The following is a 22,499-nucleotide window of genomic DNA, read 5'->3' as shown; positions in this document are numbered from 1 at the left end:
TTTTTTTTTTTTTTTTTTCTCCCCCTCTCCCCTCCTCTCCCCCCCTCCCCCTCTCCTCTTCATTCCTTCTATTCTAATGCTTTCTCTCTTTCACTCTCCGGAACCTTCCGGTCACCTCTATTATATGCATATACAATGTCATACATTCGTTTTGAATGAAAAAAGGAAAATGAGGTCTCACCTCTCAAATAGGGTCCGAAAGAGACCATTCACTCACGGTACATTTCCTAAACGACAAGGACTATAATGGACTGAAGATTAAGTCTCACTATTGTAAAGCTGGTTTGTTACAACTCTCAGTTCGTAATATCTTTAAAATTATGTACCAATCATTGTCAATGGAACTATGATGTTTTTGTAGTGTACTGATGTTTGTTTCAACTTTTTGTGATTTGTTTGGTGAACCTTAATAAAAAATTTATTAAAAAAAATAAAAAAAATAAACTTAGCTAGGGTTAGTGCAGTGATTCATAACCATCCCAGGACAGACTGCTTCATGGTTTTTGCCACTCATCAGCTGGGAGAAGGTTAGAATCACTGCTGGGCGAAGTTGATTCTGGGCAGAATACAACAACATTTTAAATTAGGGGGAGATAATAGGTGAGTTTAAAATCCTCCACTACGCACAAAATATAGAAAAAATAACTCATTGTGTAGTTCTTTACAAATCTAGACAGGCCCAAAGGCTTGTTTTCCCACAGAAAACCTCTGAATTACACTGTTTCCAATGCAGCAAAGGATTCTGGGTAAGATATGCAAATTAAGTACACAATGACACACCTTTTTACTTCAGTCTGCTTTTCAGCAGGTTCCCTTTACGCCAAAGTATCGCTGTTCACGCAGCTTATAAACTTAGCTAGGGTTAGTGCAGTGATTCATAACCATCCCAGGACAGACTGTTTCGTGGTTTTTGCCACTCATCAGCTGGGAGAAGGTTAGAATCACTGCTGGGTGAAGTTGATTCCGGGCAGAATACAACAACATTTTAAATTAGGGGGAGATAAAAGGTGAGTTTAAAATCCTCCACTACGCACAAAATATAGAAAAAATAACTCATTGTGTAGTTCTTTACAAATCTAGACAGGCCCAGAGGCTTGTTTTCCCACAGTAAACCTCTGAATTACACTGTTTTCAATGCAGCAAAGGATTCTGGGTAAGATATGCAAATTAAGTACACAATGACACACCTTTTTACTTCAGTCTGCTTTTCAGCAGGTTCCCTTTACGCCAAAGTATCGCTGTTCACACAGCTTATAAACTTAGCTAGGTTTAGTGCAGTGATTCATAACCATCCCAGGACAGACTGTTTTGTGGTTTTTGCCACTCATCAGCTGGGAGAAGTTTAGAATCAACTTCACCCAGCAGTAATTCTAACCTTCTCCCAGCTGATGAGTGGCAAAAACCACGAAACAGTCTGTCCTGGGATGGTTATGAATCACTGCACTAACCCTAGCTAAGTTTATAAGCTGTGTGAACAGCGATACTTTGGCGAAAAGGGAACCTGCTGAAAAGCAGACTGAAGTAAAAAGGTGTGTCATTGTGTACTTAATTTGCATATCTTACCCAGAATCCTTTGCTGCATTGGAAACAGTGTAATTCAGAGGTTTTCTGTGGGAAAACAAGCCTCTGGGCCTGTCTAGATTTGTAAAGAACTACACAATGAGTTATTTTTTCTATATTTTGTGCGTAGTGGAGGATTTTAAACTCACCTTTTATCTCCCCCTAATTTAAAATGTTGTTGTATTCTGCCCGGAATCAACTTCACCCAGCAGTGATTCTAACCTTCTCCCAGCTGATGAGTGGCAAAAACCACAAAACAGTCTGTCCTGGGATGGTTATGAATCACTGCACTAACCCTAGCTAAGTTTATAAGCTGTGTGAACAGCGATACTTTGGAGTAAAGGGAACCTGCTGAAAAGCAGACTGAAGTAAAAAGGTGTGTCATTGTATACTTAATTTGCATATCTTACCCAGAATCCTTTGCTGCATTGGAAACAGTGTAATTCAGAGCTTTTCTGTGGGAAAACATGCCTCTGGGCCTGTCTAGATTTGTAAAGAACTACACAATGAGTTATTTTTTCTATATTTTGTGTGTAGTGGAGGATTTTAAACTCCCCTTTTATCTCCCCCTAATTTAAAATGTTGTTGTATTCTGCCCGGAATCAACTTCACCCAGCAGTGATTCTAACCTTCTCCCAGCTGATGAGTGGCAAAAACCACGAAGCAGTCTGTTCTGGGATGGTTATGAATCACTGCACTAACCCTAGCTAAGTTTATAAGCTGTGTGAACAGCGATACTTTGGCGTAAAGGGAACCTGCTGAAAAGCAGACTGAAGTAAAAAGGTGTGTCATTGTTTACTTAATTTGCATATCTTACCCAGAATCCTTTGCTGCATTGGAAACAGTGTAATTCAGAGGTTTTCTGTGGGAAAACTAGCCTCTGGGCCTGTCTAGATTTGTAAAGAACTACACAATGAGTTTTTTTTTTCTATATTTTGTGCGTAGTGGAGGATTTTAAACTCACCTTTTATCTCCCCCTAATTTAAAATGTTGTTGTATTCATTTATGCTGTGAAATACATTGATTTAATTACCAATTTATTTCCAGACCGACAAAATCAACCATCATTATCATACTGTACTTGCATAGTCATCCTTGTATCCCTCTTAAAAGTGCTGCTAACATTCCCCTTACATCTAATTATTGCAAAGGTAATGAACAAACTGCAAAATGTATCGTCCATGGATGGAATTGCAAGTGACAATAGTGGGAAACATGTGAGGGATACCTACACTGCAGTTTACCATTAATTAACAGTTACCTCTGCCAGTAGAGCATTGCAATCCCATAATGACATTCTACTGCAATGAAAACTAAATATGGAATTGTATGAATTTGTCTGAAGAGGAGAACTGTATAATCTTTATGCGCACATACATATATTGATTAAAGGGTAATTCATTATATGTTCTCACTGTCTAATATTGCAAATCTGTATATCCTCTAATTCTATGAAACAGGTTAAGTTAAAGGGACAGTCTACAATATAATTTTTGCTTTAAGAGATAGATAATCCCTTTATTACCCACTAACCAGTTTTGCATAACCAACACAGTTATATTAATATACTTTTTACATCTGTGATTACCTTGTATCTAAGCATCTTCTGACAGCCCCCCTGATCACATGACTATTTATTTATTATCTATTGACTTGCATTTAGTACCGTGTTGTGCTAAATCTATAAATAACTTCTCGGGCCTGAACACATTATTATCTATATGGCTCACATGGACTAGCAGTCTCCTGTTGTAAAAAGCAATTAAATAAGCATGTGATTAAGAGGCTGTCTATTGAGCCTTTGAAACAGGCAGAAATTTAGAGGTTTAAATGTTATAAAGTATATTAATATAACAATGTGCAAAGTTGGGGAATGGGTAGTAAAGGCATTATCTATCTTTTTAAACAATAATACAGTGTAGACTATCCCTTTAAAGACAAGATGCATTTAAAGAAGAATAAATAGTTTTTATAAATGTTAAAACATACAGAATATAATTATTAAATAGAGTTTTTAAAATAAAGAAACTTTTAAGGTAAAAAAGTAATACAAAAAAATCATGGAAAAATATACTAGAACGCTCTAAACCTAATTTTTTTTATTTTGTTTTAAATTCAAATAATCTGATTTTGCTAAATAAATAGATAAAAATAAATATAATTGTGTCCTGTTTGCAGCATGTTGTCCTTTCCTTTCCTAATCTTCACCTTCCTTTTTTTCTAAAAACATCAGTCAGGTCAGTACAGTCACTCAGAGGTTGTATTGTCTGAGCACTTAAGAGCAATAAAAAAATGTCCTTCCCTGTATTGCTGAAGAGACTTTTGCACAGTTACCAAAGTAAACAGCACATGCTTGTTAGTTTATGCGGAATCTCTTGGCGCTCTACAAATGACCGATAATAATAATAATAATAATCCAGCACACAAATAACCGATAATAATAATAATAATAATAATAATCCAGAAGCCCAAGGATGGTGTTTGTACTGAGCTCAACATCTAATAAACATAAGTTCCAATAATATATCGTATTTATCAATTTGTGACAGGCTAGTGAACAGCATCACAATACAAATGATCTTCTCTAATGGTGTGGCTGGGGAGAAGAGAGGAAGCTTAGATGGAATAATAAGGCTAAACTGAGAATTATTGTGCAAGATTAGAGGGTCTGAGAAGGAGAGAGCTAGAATGTAGACAACACTTCCACAAATTAGAACATAAATGATAGGATGTACGTTTTGTATCCGGTGTGCTTGGCTGTCCTGTAAGCCAATATTAAATTGTACTTCAAAAATATTCAAAATGGGTTTTCAGCTGGTTAAAGGGGAAATATATATTTTAGAAATCTCAGGTGAAAAGTGGTTTCTGATGAACTGGAATCAGGTTTGTGAGGGGTCTCAATGATAAGTAGCCTCTGCACTGGAGTTAAACATATACAGTAGTTAAATTCAGCAATACACTGCTGAGACCTGGCTGAACACATCTGATAACCCTATGACAAGACAAATTCCAATATAACCACCAATCACCAGCAAGCTTCTAGTAGTGCACTGATGTTCCTCAGCCTACCTAGATATGCTTTTCACCAGGGAACAAAGTAAATGTTAAAAAAGAAGTAAAATGAAAAGTTTCTTAGAAGTACAAGATCTATCTGAATTGTGAAAGTTTTATTTTTACTTTCAAGCCACTTTAATGTTCAATTTGGATGGTTTGTGGCTTAAGTTAAGATATTTAAAGTGCAGCCATTCAAATAACTTAAGACGTCCTAATTACAAATATAAAAGGTTGATCTGGTTGCAAAAACACCTACAATTTATAAGGAACCATTTTTGCTGGCTAATCATTTAATTTTTAGCTAACATATAAGCAAATTCAGAAAATAAAATATGGAGCAAATTGATTCAGTATTGATGATAACAGCCTGATGTGTGACTAATTAATGACGCGCAATGATCAGTTTCACATAATCATGCATCATTTAGTCATTCAGATAATCATGTCTACAAATATCAGGTTTACAGTGTAAATCGATCTATATATTTTTTATTTTATTTATTAAAACAGGAAACCACTCAACTTATTTATAAGCGATCTTGGTATGTATTTTTACATTGAAGAAAAGCAGAGTAAATATACCCTAAAAGGCCAAAAGTGGGATTTCTAATAAAGGCAAAACGTGTAAAAACCTGCGCAATGGATCAGAAAACTGCAATCAACTTTGCTCAGTACAAAAGCATTGGTATAGTTTATGTAGCGCAAAGCATACCAAACCTAAAATAGATGATTTTGTTATGGACAACAATTGCCTTGAATATGAAAACTTGCAAAAAGCTATGTAAAATACTTTTTACCCTATCTACTGATCACCCAGATCATTTTGTGAATAGAGCTCACAGAGCAAGTACAAGTGAAACTTAACAATTATTTATTAATTATGTGAATATTACACAGCGACAGTCTAATGCACTCTCGGCCTTCATTCCACAATTGCATGGGTGCTAATGTTGGTTTGTTAAGGACAAACTTGTTGACCTGGGGGAACTTCCGGGCAGCGGCCATGACTGGTCGCATAGCTGTGTGCTGCTACGGCTTTCTTGTGATAACTGCAAAAATTCACCTCACAGCCGATTGATCTACTAAATATTTTTCTGGAACCAGCTTATATACTAGATGCTGCATCTACCCAACCTTGTTCCTCAAGAATTGCTGATGGCATCGGCGCCTGGAGCCGTTTTAAAATCTTGGCCTGCATCATACCCCCCGGCAGGGTGCCCTCGGCCCTGTCGTTATGTGGCACTTCTAGTGCTCTAATTTGTAGCAGACTACCTGGGAATCTACACCCCTGTTAACATCCCATATTCCTGTGAACGATCACTATGGATACCGCTAAGGCTACTATCGAGGACATATACTGCCTACTAAAGGGTTACTTTAAGGCATATGAAGCGCAATGTAGTAGAGATCCCACGTGGGGCAAGGTAGGTGCCTTTGAACAGCCTGACAATACTGATTCCCCTACATCTAGGGGGGAGAGAGATGGCGCCTGGAGGGCTTGGAGTCTGCCACGCACCAACAAAGGACTCCTTGCAAACACCACTGCTGACTTGAAAGAGCTAGAGCTACGTTGTCAAAAGAAAATGGTTGCAGCTGCCGCACACACCATCAGGAGCCAGGAGTGCCGGATAGCTGAGAAAAGCAATTGCCCAATTTTGAGTAGCTCCTCGCGCAAGCTGACAGCGGAGGTCTGGACATTCGGACCTTGCAACATCCCTACCAGAACCCCTGAAAAGGCACTACTGCGGTTGATAACCGCGCCGAGACCTATACCTGCACAGCTTGGCGACTTTTTCATCGTAACACCACTCAGTGTCCTGCTGCAGGCGGCGAAAAGGCCACTGAGACTGAATGTATGTAGTCTACCTTGGGAAGGTTCTGGGTGCTTTGCCTTCGCTGTCCACAAAAGCATGGTGAGAGCTGGAATAGGCTGATTTATAATTTATTGTACAGATATCAAATTCCCTGTTTGTTGATATCGTTACTTGGGACCCTCCACATTGGGGCAAATTTATACGCATACCATACTTATGTACTATAACTTCACCACTATTATGGGGCCTTCATCTCTGTCATAACTTTGGGGTCCGTATTTACTACTAGCTCTTGAATCAACTGGGACTACTGAAGAAGTTCAGAGATATTTTGCCTCATACCCTGATGTCCTGTTTGGTTTTTTGTTTGTTGTTATACTTTATTTGTTGGACCTTTGCAATAACTTTGTACTTTATCAGATTGTTGGCACATACTGCATAGCTCATGAATACACTTGGGCTAGATTATGATGTTGTGATTACTAATGTTGACCTACCATAGTTAACTGTTTACTTACTGAGAGAAAAGAAGATGCATAATATGGTTCTCTGAGGACTTTTACCATCTTTCTGCCTGCGGCCGGGGCAGAAATTTTGGTTCATACTGTAATGGACGATACCATACTGCGCAGCCACCCTAATGCTTATCTTTATTGTACTAACTATAATTAGTTCTCTTGTTTCTGTGATAGGCAGTTCTATGTTACCACAATTCCCTATTCTGTTATATTATATTTGCATATTTGTGCTTTACAAACTCTAACCAGTCAAATGCTATACATGACACTGTTTATAAATGGCAGGTGTCAAGATTGGTCAAACTTAGCTTAGACTTCCTAGCCTCTAGAATGATGCCTAAATCTAATAATGACTATTCAAAGTTCAAGTTTTAGACTATCTGTATAACTATTAGTTGCCTTATAGGATACGGTCCATTCAAGAGTAGAGGGCTCTGACTACATTGTATGGTAACCAAACTTTTATCTTTTGAAAGGTCCCTAGCTTTTAGTTAAGAGCTCCCATGTGGTCATAAGGGATCTGTTTAGAATCAGCTCTCAAGCGTTTTAAGACAAATTAAGTTGGCCCACTTATTGGCATAATTAAACTTCATAGTGTGCCTCAGATTATGATTCTTTATGCTAAGCTTTAAGATAAAATAAAAACTCAATGAGTTCCCTCTAAGGGACTCCTTTGCGCAATAACTAAATGATTGAATGGATAAGTGCCTTTGCAGGATAACCTTTTGAAATTATGGGTTTCTTATGGTAAGCGCACTTTACCGCTGTGTAGTTTCCCAATACTCATTCTCACAGTTATTTGTTTAAATAAATCCTGATTCTAGTTACTTTCTTTATAGTTCTATGAAAGAAGTTTTAAACATAAGCCCTTCTTTAACTTATAAAAAATTTAAAATCTGAGGTAAACATAACAAGATCCATGAGTGGTCTTTCTGGTGCAGGTAGCCTCCCTGTGCAATAAGAAACCCATCTGGGTAGGGGTCCATGAGTGGCCCCTTAACTAAATGGGGAGACTTACACCATTGTTGGCATGAATGAAGAATATGTTTACATAACATTGTTAACACTCTCTATCTATTATATTTGTTATCCTATTAGTGGATATTATTATCAACGCTTGTATTCACATTTTTTCAGCTCTGTATTGTACTTCCTATGCTAGTATTTATGGAGTGTTTTACTGTGAGTTATGTATGCCAAATTTTACCTCAATAAAAATATTTAAAAAAAACAAAAAAAAAACTTTTTGACCTATTTTTTTTTATTTTACAAAAGTAAGATCCATAGATTTATTGAATGCACCAGGGAACTCAGGGTAAGATATGCAGAGAGAGTGACAAAGACACATGGAGAAACAGAGCAGTAAAACATTTTTAATTTTTTCCTATCTTCAACATTGAGTGGACTAGTAACTTTTTCCCTCTGGACTAGTAAAATGTATTTTCCCATATATATGCACACACACATAGACGATACATACATATGCTATAAAAATAAATCATTTAAATGTAATGTGTGTAACATAACCCTACCTGTCTTCCTGCAAGATCTGCCATCAATGGGAGTCCAGGACTTGGCTGACGGACAACAATTGGTCGAGTTATTCCATTCTGTTTGAAAGATTTACCCTCAGTGCCAAAGGCACAAGCAAACCGTTCCACTGGCAAATGCTGGTAAACTAAACAGCTTGGAAAGCAAGAAAAGCATTCAGTAAACACACGTAAAAAGACTTTGCTATAAAGCAGTCGTTTTTATCAATGGACTAGACTTGATAAAACCAAGGTCTGAAATGTTAAAACGGCCACAATAAAATGACTGAAGTCTTAGCTATACAATATTACATTAGCAATTTATGTCAATGCTAAATCTCTATTCTCTCTAATAACATAGGGCTAGATTACAAGTGGTGTGGTATATTGCATTTTCTTCTGTGCTTTCCATTGAAGTCTATGGAGAGAATACGTTAACACAGTCCTTTTGTTAGTGCGTCAAGTTACGCTCACATGCAAACTTTTTATCTTTTAAATAATTTGTATTAAACAGTGTTAATATGAGTGTAACTGCACTTTTTGAAGTGTTTTGTGAAACTTTTATGTTGCGGAAAACTGTTAACTACAGCTCTTCGAGCGCGGAAAGGATTGTTGCGTAAAAGGCCATTGCGCACGTGCAGACGTGATTTTTTCAAGACAGGGCAATGAAAATTGCTTTTGAAAATACCATATCACGCGCGGAAAAGACATACCGCGTGACTTGTAATCTTGCCCTTAGAAATCTATTAACTAGAAGAAAGAACGCACCTGTGCTATTTGACATTTTGTATTGTGGTAGGCATTATACTACTGTATGCACAACATATATTTACCAACAACTAGTAATACCATAGCAAAAATGTAAGCGGTATTGGCACCTTGTCTTTCAGAAGCTCATTTAAAAACTGTCTGTAAGTGTATGGCATTAGTAAATTACTGTATCACAAAATAATGTCATTTAGAATAGTTCATGGATTATGAAATGTGTCTGACACCATGTAAGTAATACAAATGTAAATAATACAAATGTAGAGCCCATGATACCTAGGCGTCCATTGACATCTCCGCCCCCGTCTGCTTGGTTTTGCAGCTAGTGGGCAGCAATACACTGCAAGCATTTATCATTGCACAAGCTGCTGTTTGTCCAATGTTTGTCCAATGCCGCCCCCTGTCAATCACCCCAGTTGGAGAAGTCCGGGGGATTGAGGACAGTCCCTTTATAGTTGCCGTAGGAGGTTAGGAAGCAGCAGTCTGATGGTCCTGAGCGAGCGAGTTCAGGGTGATTTTTCTCCGCCTCCTCAGAGGTGGCGGAGAGTGCCAGAAGCAGCAGTCTAATGACCGCGGCTCCTTACATTGCAGGAAGCAGGCTTGCATGTGTGAATCTGCCCCACAAGGGCTCTGGAGCTGCTTATGCTGCTAAGTACATGAAGCCCTTAATCTCAATTAAAACATTTTTTTTAGAAAAAAATGTTTAATTTCTTGCACTGCCTAGATACATGTTATATGCTGTTTGTGTTAACATTATTCTTATAGTGGCATTATACTAAAAAAAATAATTATTATTCCTAAACATGAGCAGGAAATAGGCAAGCAAAGGTATATAAACATTAAAGAACAGGAAATGTATGTTTGTGCACAACTCATAATACTTAAGTATCAACTGTTCAATGACTGATAAAAACACTACCCACTGCTCTATTTCACACTGATGCCCCATAAGAGAATTTTTTTATTATTATTAAGGTCAGGAACATTAGTTGTTCAAAAGACAGTTTTTCTCACTTTTGTGTCATTACCTATATGCCTTCATAATACAAATCTGAACTAAAACTTCCCATTAAGGGCAAGATTACAAGTGGTGCGCTAAGCATTATTGGCTTTTTGCGTGCAACGAAAATAGCACTTGTATTACAAGTTGAAAGTAAACGCGATCATATTTTACACTCGTGTTAGCACGACTGAAAACCTCACGTAAAGAGTAGTGCACTAAACACAACATAAATAAATGGAAAATTACAGTTACACTCATATAAACACTATTTGATAAAAACTATTTGCATAAATATTTTTAAAAAGTTATAAGGGATCAAAGGTATATGATATATTACAACGTTTTTAACTGCAAAGAGGTATATTGTATCTATCTATCTATCTATCTATATATATATATATATATATATATATATATACACATGTCTAAATATGTGTGTGTGTATGCATATATATGTATATATGTGTGTACATATGTATTTATGTGTTTCACATTCCAATATTCTTCACATACAGGACAATGTTATTTTTATTGTAAATATTTATTTCTACATATATCTGTATATACTATTCCTGTAGATATATAGGTATAGATTTATATTTTACATTAACATTATAAGATATATATATAATTACGGTACATTTTTTTCTATGTGAAGAAAATATGAGTGTTTTTTTATGTTTTATATTTAATACTTCAAGAAAGCACTTTAACATTACTAATTCATCACGTGTGTTAACCTGACACCGAGTTAGCTCTAAAGCGTGAAACCCAAAACGTGTTACACATATTTTACATTATTATGTTCTTCACATAGAAATTATTATTTTTTTATTATTAAATATATATTTACAATAAAAATAAAAATGTTGTGAAAATGAAGAACTTTGGAATGTAAAAATATTAATAACTCCTGTTGTGTTAGCGCGTGACCGATATGTTATAGGTTTTTTCTTCTGTGCTTTCCATTGAAGTCTATGGGGAGAATGAACAGTCATTTACGGCTAGATTTGGAGTTTTGTCGGTAACGACCCGAAAAACTAACGCCGGCTTTTTTCTGGCCGCACCATAAAAATAACTCTGGTATTGAGAGTCCACATAAAGGCTGCGTTAGGCTCCAAAAAAGGAGCGTAGAGCATTTTAACGCAGCTTCAACTCTCAATACCAGAGTTGCTTACGCAAGCGGCCAGCCTCAAAAACGTGCTCGTGCACGATTCCCCCATAGGAAACAATGGGGCTGTTTGAGCTGAAAAAAAACCTAACACCTGCAAAAAAGCCGCGTTCAGCTCTTAACGCAGCCCCATTGTTTGCTATGGGGAAACACTTCCTACGTCTGCACCTAACACTCTAACATGTACCCCGAGTCTAAACACCCCTAACCTTACACTTATTAACCCCTAATCTGCCGCCCCCGCTATCGCTGACACCTGCATTTTATTTTTAACCCCTAATCTGCCGCTCCGTAAACCGCCGCTACTTACATTATCCCTATGTACCCCTAATCTGCTGCCCCTAACACCGCCGACCCCTATATTATATTTATTAACCCCTAATCTGCCCCCCTCAACGTCGCCTCCACCTGCCTACACTTATTAACCCCTAATCTGCCGAGCGGACCGCACCGCTATTATTATAAAGTTATTAACCCCTAATCCGCCTCACTAACCCTATAATAAATAGTATTAACCCCTAATCTGCCCTCCCTAACATCGCCGACACCTAACTTCAATTATTAACCCCTAATCTGCCGACCGGAGCTCACCGCTATTCTAATAAATGTATTAACCCCTAAAGCTAAGTCTAACCCTAACACTAACACCCCCCTAAATTAAATATAATTTTAATCTAACGAAATTAATTAACTCTTATTAAATAAATTATTCCTATTTAAAGCTAAATACTTACCTGTAAAATAAACCCTAATATAGCTACAATATAAATTATAATTACATTGTAGCTATTTTAGGATTAATATTTATTTTACAGGCAACTTTGTAATTATTTTAACCAGGTACAATAGCTATTAAATAGTTAAGAACTATTTAATAGTTACCTAGTTAAAATAATTACAAAATGACCTGTAAAATAAATCCTAACCTAAGTTACAATTAAACCTAACACTATACTATCATTAAATTAATTAAATAAAATACCTACAATTACTTACAATTAAACCTAACACTACACTATCAATACATTAATTAAATACAATATCTACAAATAACTACAATGCAATAAACTAACTAAAGTACAAAAAATAAAAAGAACTAAGTTACAAAAAATAAAAAAATATCTACAAACATAAGAAAAATATTACAACAATTTAAAACTAATTACACCTACTCTAAGCCCCCTAATAAAACAACAAAGCCCCCCAAAATAAAAAATGCCCTACCCTATTCTAAATTACTAAAGTTAAAAGCTCTTTTACCTTACCAGCCCTGAACAGGGCCCTTTGCGGGGCATGCCCCAAGAAGTTCAGCTCTTTTGCCTGTAAAAAAAAACATACAATACCCCCCCCAACATTACAACCCACCACCCACATACCCCTAATCTAACCCAAACCCCCCTTAAATAAACCTAACACTAAGCCCCTGAAGATCATCCTACCTTGTCTTCACCTCACCAGGTATCACCGATCCGTCCTGGCTCCAAAATCTTCATCCAACCCAAGCGGGGGTTGGCGATCCATCATCCGGTGGCTGAAGAGGTCCAGAAGAGGCTCCAAAGTCTTCATCCTATCCGAGAAGAAGAGGCGATCCGGACCGGCAACCATCTTGATCCAAGCGGCATCTTCTATCTTCATCCGATGACGACCGGCTCCATCCTGAAGACCTCCACCGCGGACCCATCTTCTTCCGGCGACGTCCAACTGAAGAATGACGGTTCCTTTAAGGGACGTCATCCAAGATGGCGTCCCTCGAATTCCGATTGGCTGATAGTATTCTATCAGCCAATCGGAATTAAGGTAGGAATATTCTGATTGGCTGATGGAATCAACCAATCAGAATCAAGTTCAATCCGATTGGCTGATCCAATCAGCCAATCAGATTAAGCTCGCATTCTATTGGCTGTTCCGATACCTGGTGAGGTGAAGACAAGGTAGGATGATCTTCAGGGGCTTAGTGTTAGGTTTATTTAAGGGGGGTTTGGGTTAGATTAGGGGTATGTGGGTGGTGGGTTGTAATGTTGGGGGGGGGTATTGTATGTTTTTTTTTACAGGCAAAAGAGCTAAACTTCTTGGGGCATGCCCCGCAAAGGGCCCTGTTCAGGGCTGGTAAGGTAAAAGAGCTTTTAACTTTAGTAATTTAGAATAGGGTAGGGCATTTTTTATTTTGGGGGCTTTGTTGTTTTATTAGGGGGCTTAGAGTAGGTGTAATTAGTTTAAAATTGTTGTAATATTTTTCTTATGTTTGTAAATATTTTTTTATTTTTTGTAACTTAGTTCTTTTTTATTTTTTGTACTTTAGCTAGTTTATTTAATTGTATTTATTTGTAGGAATTGTATTTAATTAATTTATTGATAGTGTAGTGTTAGGTTAATTGTAGGTAATTGTAGGTAGTTTATTTAATTAATTTATTGATAGTGTAGTGTTAGGTTTAATTGTAACTTAGGTTAGTATTTATTTTACAGGTAATTTTGTAATTATTTTAACTATTTTAGCTATTAAATAGTTCTTAACTATTTAATAGCTATTGTACCTGGTTAAAATAAATACAAAGTTACCTGTAAAATAAATATTAATCCTAAAATAGCTATAATATAATTATAATTTATATTGTAGCTATATTAGGATTTATTTTACAGGTAAGTATTTATCTTTAAATAGGAATAATTTATTTAATAAGAGTTAATTAATTTCGTTAGATGTAAAATATATTTAACTTAGGGGGGTGTTAGTGTTAGGGTTAGACTTAGCTTTAGGGGTTAATACATTTATTAGAGTAGCGGTGAGCTCCAGTCGGCAGATAAAGGGTTAATAATTGAAGTTAGGTGCCGGCGATGTTAGGGAGGGCAGATTAGGGGTTAATACTATATATTATAGGGTTAGTGATGCGGATTAGGGGTTAATAACTTTATTATAGTAGCGCTCAGGTCCGCTCGGCAGATTAGGTGTTAATAAGTGTAGGCAGGTGGAGGCGACGTTGAGGGGGGCAGATTAGGGGTTAATAAATATAATATAGGGGTCGGTGGTGTTAGGGGCAGCAGATTAGGGGTACATAAGGATAACGTAGGTGGCGGCGCTTTGCGGTCGGCAGATTAGGGGTTAATAAGTGTAGGCAGATGGAGGCGACGTTGAGGGGGGCAGATTAGGGGTTAATAAATATAATACAGGGGTCGGCGGTGTTAGGGGGAGCAGATTAGGGGTACATAAGGATAACGTAGGTGGCGGTCGGCAGATTAGGGGTTAAAAAAATTATTCGAGTGTCGGCGATGTGGGGGGACCTCGGTTTAGGGGTACATAGGTAGTTTATGGGTGTTAGTGTACTTTAGAGTACAGTAGTTAAGAGCTTTAGAAACCGGCGTTAGCCCAGAAAGCTCTTAACTACTGACTTTTTTCCTGCGGCTGGAGTTTTTTCGTTAGATGTCTAACGCTCAGTTCAGAAACGACTCTAAATACCGGAGTTAGAAAAATCCCATTGAAAAGATAGGATACGCAATTGACGTAAGGGGATCTGCGGTATGGAAAAGTCGCGGCTGAAAAGTGAGCGTTAGACCCTATTTTGAGTGACTCCAAATACCGGCGGTAGCCTAAAACCAGCGTTAGGAGCCTCTAACGCTGGTTTTCACGGCTAACGCCAAACTCCAAATATAGGTCTTAGTTAGTGCGTCAAGTTACGCACACGTATAAACTTTTTACTTTTGACAAGCTACCCGACGTATGGAAAAAGCTTGCTTCTAACAAAGTTTACACTCATGCGAAAGCGCTAAATAGCATGTCACTTGTAATATAGCCCTAAGTGGGAGTTTATTATAACTCTGAGGTGATGCATGTTTGAATTTAATTACATTTTTTTCAATTTTCTTATTTATGTTCTCTTTTATTCTATATGTATTTACCATTAAGTTTATTTAAAATTTAGATTCAGTGAAATGAAATAATAAAAGAGAAGGCTAATGGTGTGATCTGAGTATCACAAAGTGCTTTGGGCCTGACAAAAGAACTTAAAGTGAAGGTAAACTTTGGTGAATGAAAGCCTGTTTTTTTTTTATTATTGAGGAAAAGTGATACAGGCAGTTTGTATGTTAGACATAACACAAGAAATAAACATGTTAAATCTGACTGCAATTAATCTACGATATTGAAAGTCCTCCATTTTCAGCCCCATAATAGCTATACAGGTCTCTCTTGGACCAGACTTGATGCTTGTTTAAGTCCTTGGGGTTAACATTTAGCAGAAGAGAGATAAACTGAGGGTTTGCACTGTGCAAAAACAAAATCAACATAGGGATATACAATTATCAACACTCATAACAGTTAATACAACAAAACATAGATGTATACCTTCACTAATATTCCTCACTTTTTGTGCATGGCTTTAAGGTTTTAAATCAGCACATAGGTCCCAGGGAGTTTTATAATGTAGGGGTATAGTGATTTATAGTAATTAAAGGCCAAAAACACTCTATCTAGCTCCTTATAGGGCAAAAATACTATATACAGTGTAGGATATAGGAATATGTGGCACATGTTATACTAAGGGGGTTTTAGAAAGGTAAATCCTTGAGCCTTTTATTGCAGATGACCAGGCACTGTTATAATACAACTTTAAACTGTTAATCCTATTCATGCAGCCTAATGCGACCAGTCTTTGCTAAACTTGAAGATATGGCTGTAGATAAAGCTGATGGACAGTTCATGCCACAAGTTGCCAGGAGATCTAGTGGTAAGTTAACTATAGTACATTTACCCTGTGGGTGCCGGTAGCATCATGTTGGGCTAAGCGTTCCTGCCAGAGAGGGCATCCGCATGCTACCCTACCCTGGATCTAGAGATGTGGCCCCCGCAGAGCATCAAAACACATGTCCCATCTGCTTTGAGTAAGCGTGAGCGATATTGGTGTCTGTGTGGTAGCTGAAATGCAGGGAGTCGTTCCATCAGCTTCCAAGGAGTCTCTGATGCGCTGCGGGTCGCAAAACCTTCCGACTCCAGTGGACACAGCACCTTCTTGGCAATGTCCGGTCTCCGCCCCACCGTGAGCTGTATTACCTTTCTGCTCGTTAGCCATGGGGCCGGTTCTCTTGGTGAGGGTACTCTTTGCCAGGTGATCTCTTTTGGACTCATTTTAAGCTGGGTTCCCCTCTTTTCTTTGCAAGCTGTCTTTGCATCTCTCTGTACTGCTTGCGGGTCTCTTTGTGATTTATGTGACACCACGTGGGGTGCGGGTGTTGTGCCTCCGATGTGCTTTGCTTCAGTTGGATCAGTTGTGGCAGGGGGCACCCGTAATATTAAATAATCTTAAGGCGCCTTGTCCATCAGCTGGGTCATAAGGCGTTCAAATCTTTCTAGGCGTGGGTCGGAGTCCTGTGTAAAACATTGTCCCGCCACCCCCGCCATTTTAGTTTTCAGCTGAATGCATATACACTGAAGTTATATTTGTAAATTTCTCCCTTTATAAGTAGAAAAGCCTTGTATTATGATATAAAAGTCAGTAAGGCAGACGACTGCTTCCAGCACTGTAGACCCGGTTTAACCGGGGGGTCGTTACCTATATGTAGGCCGCCGCCTTAGGTCTTAACTTGCCGATCTGTAGCCCTGATGTCATGAAAACAGGAATCAAGCTGTATAATGTTTCTATTGTGTCCACTGCGGCTGTTATATGCCTAATTATAAGATTGATTTGGCTGTTAAATGCTCTTTAATCTGCGGATTTTTGAGGTTTCTTTCAGAGCTCTCAGTAGATGCGTCCTGCTAGGTACGCTGCTCGGACACGCCCCCCCATGAAAGCCTGTTTTTTAAAAATATTATTAAAAAACAGAGGCACTTTTATTCATCAAGGTTTACAAAGCAGCCGTTTTGATTAAAAACTTACCTTTTTTTCTTTTCACAGCCAAAGCAGCTTCCCCCTCCTGGAAATCCTCTCTTCACACATCATCAATGACTAATCCGGCTTCCTCCAATCACGGCTTTCCCCCCAGGGGAGTCATTGCCTGAGGGCCATGCTGTGATTGGAGGAAGCCGGATTAGTCATTGCTGACGTGTGAAGAGAGGATTTCCATTTTTGCTTTTAATCTTAGCTGAGAGCTTGTAAGTGAGTGCTGGACTTTCTCTGTGTCTTGTATTAATTTATTTTGTAATTTTCCCTATGGTTCTTGCACCCATACCTATCTGGGGTTAACTGCCTGTGACTCTGGGGACAGCACAGCTTCCTGTGAGTGCCAGTGAGCACCCATGGCTGAGCTTGTTGCAGGGTCATGGGATGTGTACCCGGTCCGGTCTGAGAGTGCAGTCCCCTTCCGTGTTTTGTATGTAATATATATATATATATATATATATATATATATATATATATATATATGTATATGTATGTGTGTGTGTGTCTAGCACTTTTATAATGTAATATAATGTGTTTGCAAAAAAAAGAAATCAGTTTTTTTTGCAGGGGGCCCTTTGTGGATTTTTGCACCAGGGCCCTGAGGTTTCTAGTTACGCCTCTGAGTGTTATATTCCTTCTTATATACTGCATTAGTTCTCAATAAAAAGAACTAAAACAAAAATAATAAGTTAAGATAGAATAAGATTTTGAAATAAATAAGATATTTGCTGTCATGTTGCAGCTCTTTATTTTGGCTTTAAGCTATTTATTCAGCTGCATATTACTGTGTATAAGGATTTAAAGGCAGGTGTAGTCTCATGATCTCATACTTACATATGATGGATCCATCAACATGTTAAATTAACTTGACAAATACTGGTCATCATCACTGAGCAATTGCCACCGTTTACTCAACATGAGGTTTATATAAACTTTTGCTAATGTTATAATACATCATGTAAGGAGTACATTTTGATTGTAAGATGACTATTTTATGTATTTAAATACTGTAATGCTTATTTATCAGTATGAAATTTTGTGTCTATGTATTTGTGTTTGGAAAATCTTTTTATAGCCTTTAATAGCATGGGGTAGATTTGTTATATGTCGAGCAGACATGATTCGCTATAGCTAGGCTGACCATATTTCCTTGAGACAAAAACGGGACATTGAGATGTCAAAAACGGGACGGAGTTAATATTCTTTATTCATAGGAAAAAAAGTAAGATTTTAACAAAAGTTAACTTTTATGACATGAATATAAACTATTGAGCCAACAATTATCCTTCAGTTACAGAAGAACTCATACAATTTTTTTTAGGTAGACATAGAGCTATAACATCTAAATACCAATCCACAGTGTTTTCACAATGTTCCCATGATCTAAATTGGGAATGTGACGTGTATATTTTTTAATCACATGCCCTTAACTCAATGTTTCCAAAATTGAAATTATCCTCTATGTTGTCAAGGCAAATTTCCCCGTATTAACTGATTTTAAATGGTAAAAGTGTAGCCTCTGAACAGGCATTTGGTTTAAAGATCTGGATTAGTAATTGTAGATTTATTTTAGCTGAGTTGCCCAAAATCATTGTTACATGGTGGAAGAACTGAGAAAAATGTGGAAATAGTTACTTGATAATAACCGTTATTTATAACGTCTGTACAACTAGCACTGCAACAGCATAATAATAAGCATAATTAATGACAATGAAATGGATTGACAGGCACAGACACTGGTCTTCTTACCTTGGAAGTGCACAATTCTTGTAGAACTTAGACAATTGATCACTATGTTTGTATGTTCACACTGTGACACAAGAAGATGGCAAGAATTATCTCTCTGGTGATGGTCAACCGCTAATTCGGATGATGGCAGAGGCAGATGATCATCACATCAGATGATGACAGATCTAGTCCGACTCCTGTCCTTACTAGGCACTAGCTAGTAGTTCTAACTTCCCTCTCATGACCAATCTCTCTCCTCAGCTCAGTCTGACAGCTCACGACTGAGTACTGACCTGCTGTCACTTGCTTTCAATGATCACGCCCCTAATTTTGAGCACGGGCAGCATAGACGTGGTGCTGTGGATCATGTGGGCACGGCCACCCAACTCTAACCCTGCAGTTAAAAAAAAAAACTGCCCTCCCCGCTGGCAGGGAATTTAAAAATGTTTAGTAAGTGGTGTGTGTGCTAAAAAATTACACTTGCGCTGGCTGCACGGTCTGATAACCCTCAAAACGGGACAAAATGAATATTATTAATGAAACGACAGGACAGGGGAAAAAACATAAAATAACGGTACTGTCCCTTTGAAAACGGGACATATGGTCAGCCTAGCTATAGCGAATCATGTCCGCACAACATCGCTAAATGCAGGCAGCATACGCTGTCTGCATTTATCATTGCACAAGCATTTCTTTGCACAAGTATTGCCGACACCTGCTCACTGGCGTCCAATCGGATGCTAGCAGGGACTGTCAATCATCTCGAATCTGACCGGGATGATTTCAAGTGGGGAGAGGTTAAGGAGCAGCGGTCTTATGACTGCTGCTTCTTAACTTACGTTTCAGGCGAGTCCGAAACGATTGGGCCTCCGGAGCAACATCCGCTGCTTAATAAATGGAGCCCCATATGTTAGTATTCCACCTGTATTTCTAACTTTACCATACATTTTGTTTTAATAATTCTATTTATTCCCTAACCTTGTGCACAACTTTAAAAAATATAAAAATATATAAAGGTTATCAAGATGAGATAATGATTTATAATTTCCTGTAATAGCAGAAGAATAGAGCATTTTCATAACTGAAATAGGATTTGTATCATATATAAAATTATTCTATTTGTTTTTTTTTAATTAAACAAAAATAAAATGAAATCCCTCTTTTTGATACTTACTTTTCACCAGCAAGCCCAGTGTTGGCGCACGGCTTATTAACTCTAATATGTAATAGGGAGGCTTCGTAGTATTCACTGGGTAGCATCACAAGGTAATCCTTCAAGTGTAATAATGCATTCATCAGTATAAAAACTACTTTAATCAGGACATTTAATCAACAATAAATCTGTGATCACATGGGTTGACAGCACATGGATGGAAGTCTAACAATTTGTGTATTATCTTTTATGGGTTAAGAATTAGGTTTCTGTAAGAAATCAGTAAATTTCATTCTGTATTACTAATTCTAGTATATTATATGATAAAAAAAACATGAATTTGAAATATATAAATATAACAGTGTCAAGCCACCTTAGTTTAGATTTTACTGATGCAATAATTCTCATTTTCAGTTATGATACAAAAAGATTACATTCTATATATTTATTTACAATGCATCACTCTTTTTGGCATTATATTGCTTTCATTTTTTTTTCTTCATTCTCACCATTCACACTTTTGTTACATCTATTTTGTAATGGAGAACTAACAGTGGAATGATAATGTTTTGTACAAATACTTTTCTCTTTTCTATAATTTTGTTTCTCTTTAAACAAGCACTTTTCCATAATATGGGAAATATATCCATTATATAGTTGGATGGTTATGTTGATATATATTGCCATATCCTACTTTTTTGCCATATATGTAGCAATGGTATTCATTATCTCTTTGATGGTGCCGTGTGTGATGTCATATACATAATGTCTTCAGCATTACATTGAGGAGTGTAAACCTTCACATTTCCTAAATGATTACATTTTAGAACATAAATGTTGGCTTTAGGAAAGAAAAATTGTGTTGTTGAATAGAAATGCTTCTTGTGCAAGTAAGAATGAGAAAAAAATGGAAGAATAAGAATATTTTTACCAGGAGCACGCCTTCTGCCATGATGTTAATTAACCAATTTCCAGGAGTCAAAGAAAAGGCATCATCAACCCCTTTTCCTATTAAAGAAATAAATGCGGGTTCTGTGCTTGATGGGAACACAATATCTCTGACTTGTGCAGAACCTATTTAAAACATAAAATATAGTTTAACATTAACCGTCATTTTACAAAAAAAAAAAACACCTAGATTTCCTATCACCATTTACTGCATTGTCAGCTTTGTTTGCTGAGATTGTGACTTAATAAATAGAAAAAGCAGAACCTCGGAGATATGGCAAGTTGTGAGCTCAGTACTATAGGAACTGAATTCTTTAAAAAAGACAAACTCAAAATCAAATCCCCCTAAATGATCAGTTAAACAAAGTAAAACAAGAATGCATTGTCCTTTAAAATTTTTCCCGATATTTTTAGTAATTTATTTCTTTAAATTGTGGGTTTTTTTTCTACTCACCTAGAGAGGCTGAAGAATATACCATACTTAAAGGGATATGTTACCTAAATACTAAATCACTTATAAATGATGCAGTTTATTTGTAAAATGCTGACTAGAAAATATAATCTGAACATCTCTATGTAAAAAAAAAACAATATATTTGACTTCAATACACCCTCAGTAGCCATATTCCCATTGTAAAGGAGCTTTAAAGGGACATTGTACACTAGATTTTTCTTTGCATAAATGTTTTGCAGATGAACCATTTATACAGCCCATCTGGTAGTGTTTTTATAAAAATGTATGCTTATTTTTTTTTAAGAACATTGTGCTGATTTTAAGACTCCTAACCAAGCCCCACGGTGTTAGATGTATACGAGCGTTTACAGACTCCTGCAGGCTCCTGTTTATGTTATCTGCCTTTTCATATGCAGGGAAGGGGAAAGGAGGGGGGGGGGGTGTCTACTCTTTTTGTTTACCCAGCCCCTTTCAGTGGGTGTCCCAGACTACCTCATCAACAGTGCTAAACTGGGAGCTTCTACGTAAGTTTTTAAAAAGTTTTATACCGGATTTTTAGATCAGTATCTGTGCATAGTCTTCTTTATGGTAGCGAGATAAGAGACAAGAGGGGCGCCTCATGTGTATATCAGTATACCAGACAATACAAAAACATGGGAAGCCAAATAGATGCCTGATGAAGCAGCCCATACTAGGGCTGAGAAACGCGTTGCATTTTAACCATTGCTTGTCAATGTTTTTAACTTTTGTTTTAATAAACTAAACTTGTTATATACAAGCTCTGGTTGATTACCTTCTATAGAAGTCTTATCCACTGCTACTGACCATTCACCGGCATTATCCCTGCACTGACCTACCTACACCTGGAGAGGGTTAGCTGGTACACCACAAGTTACCAGCCTGCACCTACCAGGTCATAAGTGTACTTGGGC

At 37.3% G+C, this 22,499-nt stretch overlaps 1 protein-coding gene across 1 annotated transcript in view; it reads right to left on the bottom strand.

Moving 5' to 3' along the window:
* Positions 1 to 22,499, bottom strand: part of LAMA3 (laminin subunit alpha 3) — a 573,745-nt gene that overhangs the window by 219,001 nt on the left and 332,245 nt on the right. Inside the window, exons 24-26 of the mRNA XM_053714980.1 lie at positions 21,097 to 21,239; positions 20,187 to 20,284; positions 8,479 to 8,632 (exon numbers count right to left, since the gene is read on the bottom strand). Coding sequence (XP_053570955.1) covers positions 8,479 to 8,632; positions 20,187 to 20,284; positions 21,097 to 21,239 — 395 coding nt within the window. The remainder of the gene's footprint in view (positions 1 to 8,478; positions 8,633 to 20,186; positions 20,285 to 21,096; positions 21,240 to 22,499) is intronic.

Source organism: Bombina bombina, chromosome 5 (assembly GCF_027579735.1).
Source record: "Bombina bombina isolate aBomBom1 chromosome 5, aBomBom1.pri, whole genome shotgun sequence".
Lineage (NCBI taxonomy): Eukaryota > Metazoa > Chordata > Amphibia > Anura > Bombinatoridae > Bombina > Bombina bombina.
This window is presented reverse-complemented; position numbering and strand designations above follow the sequence as displayed.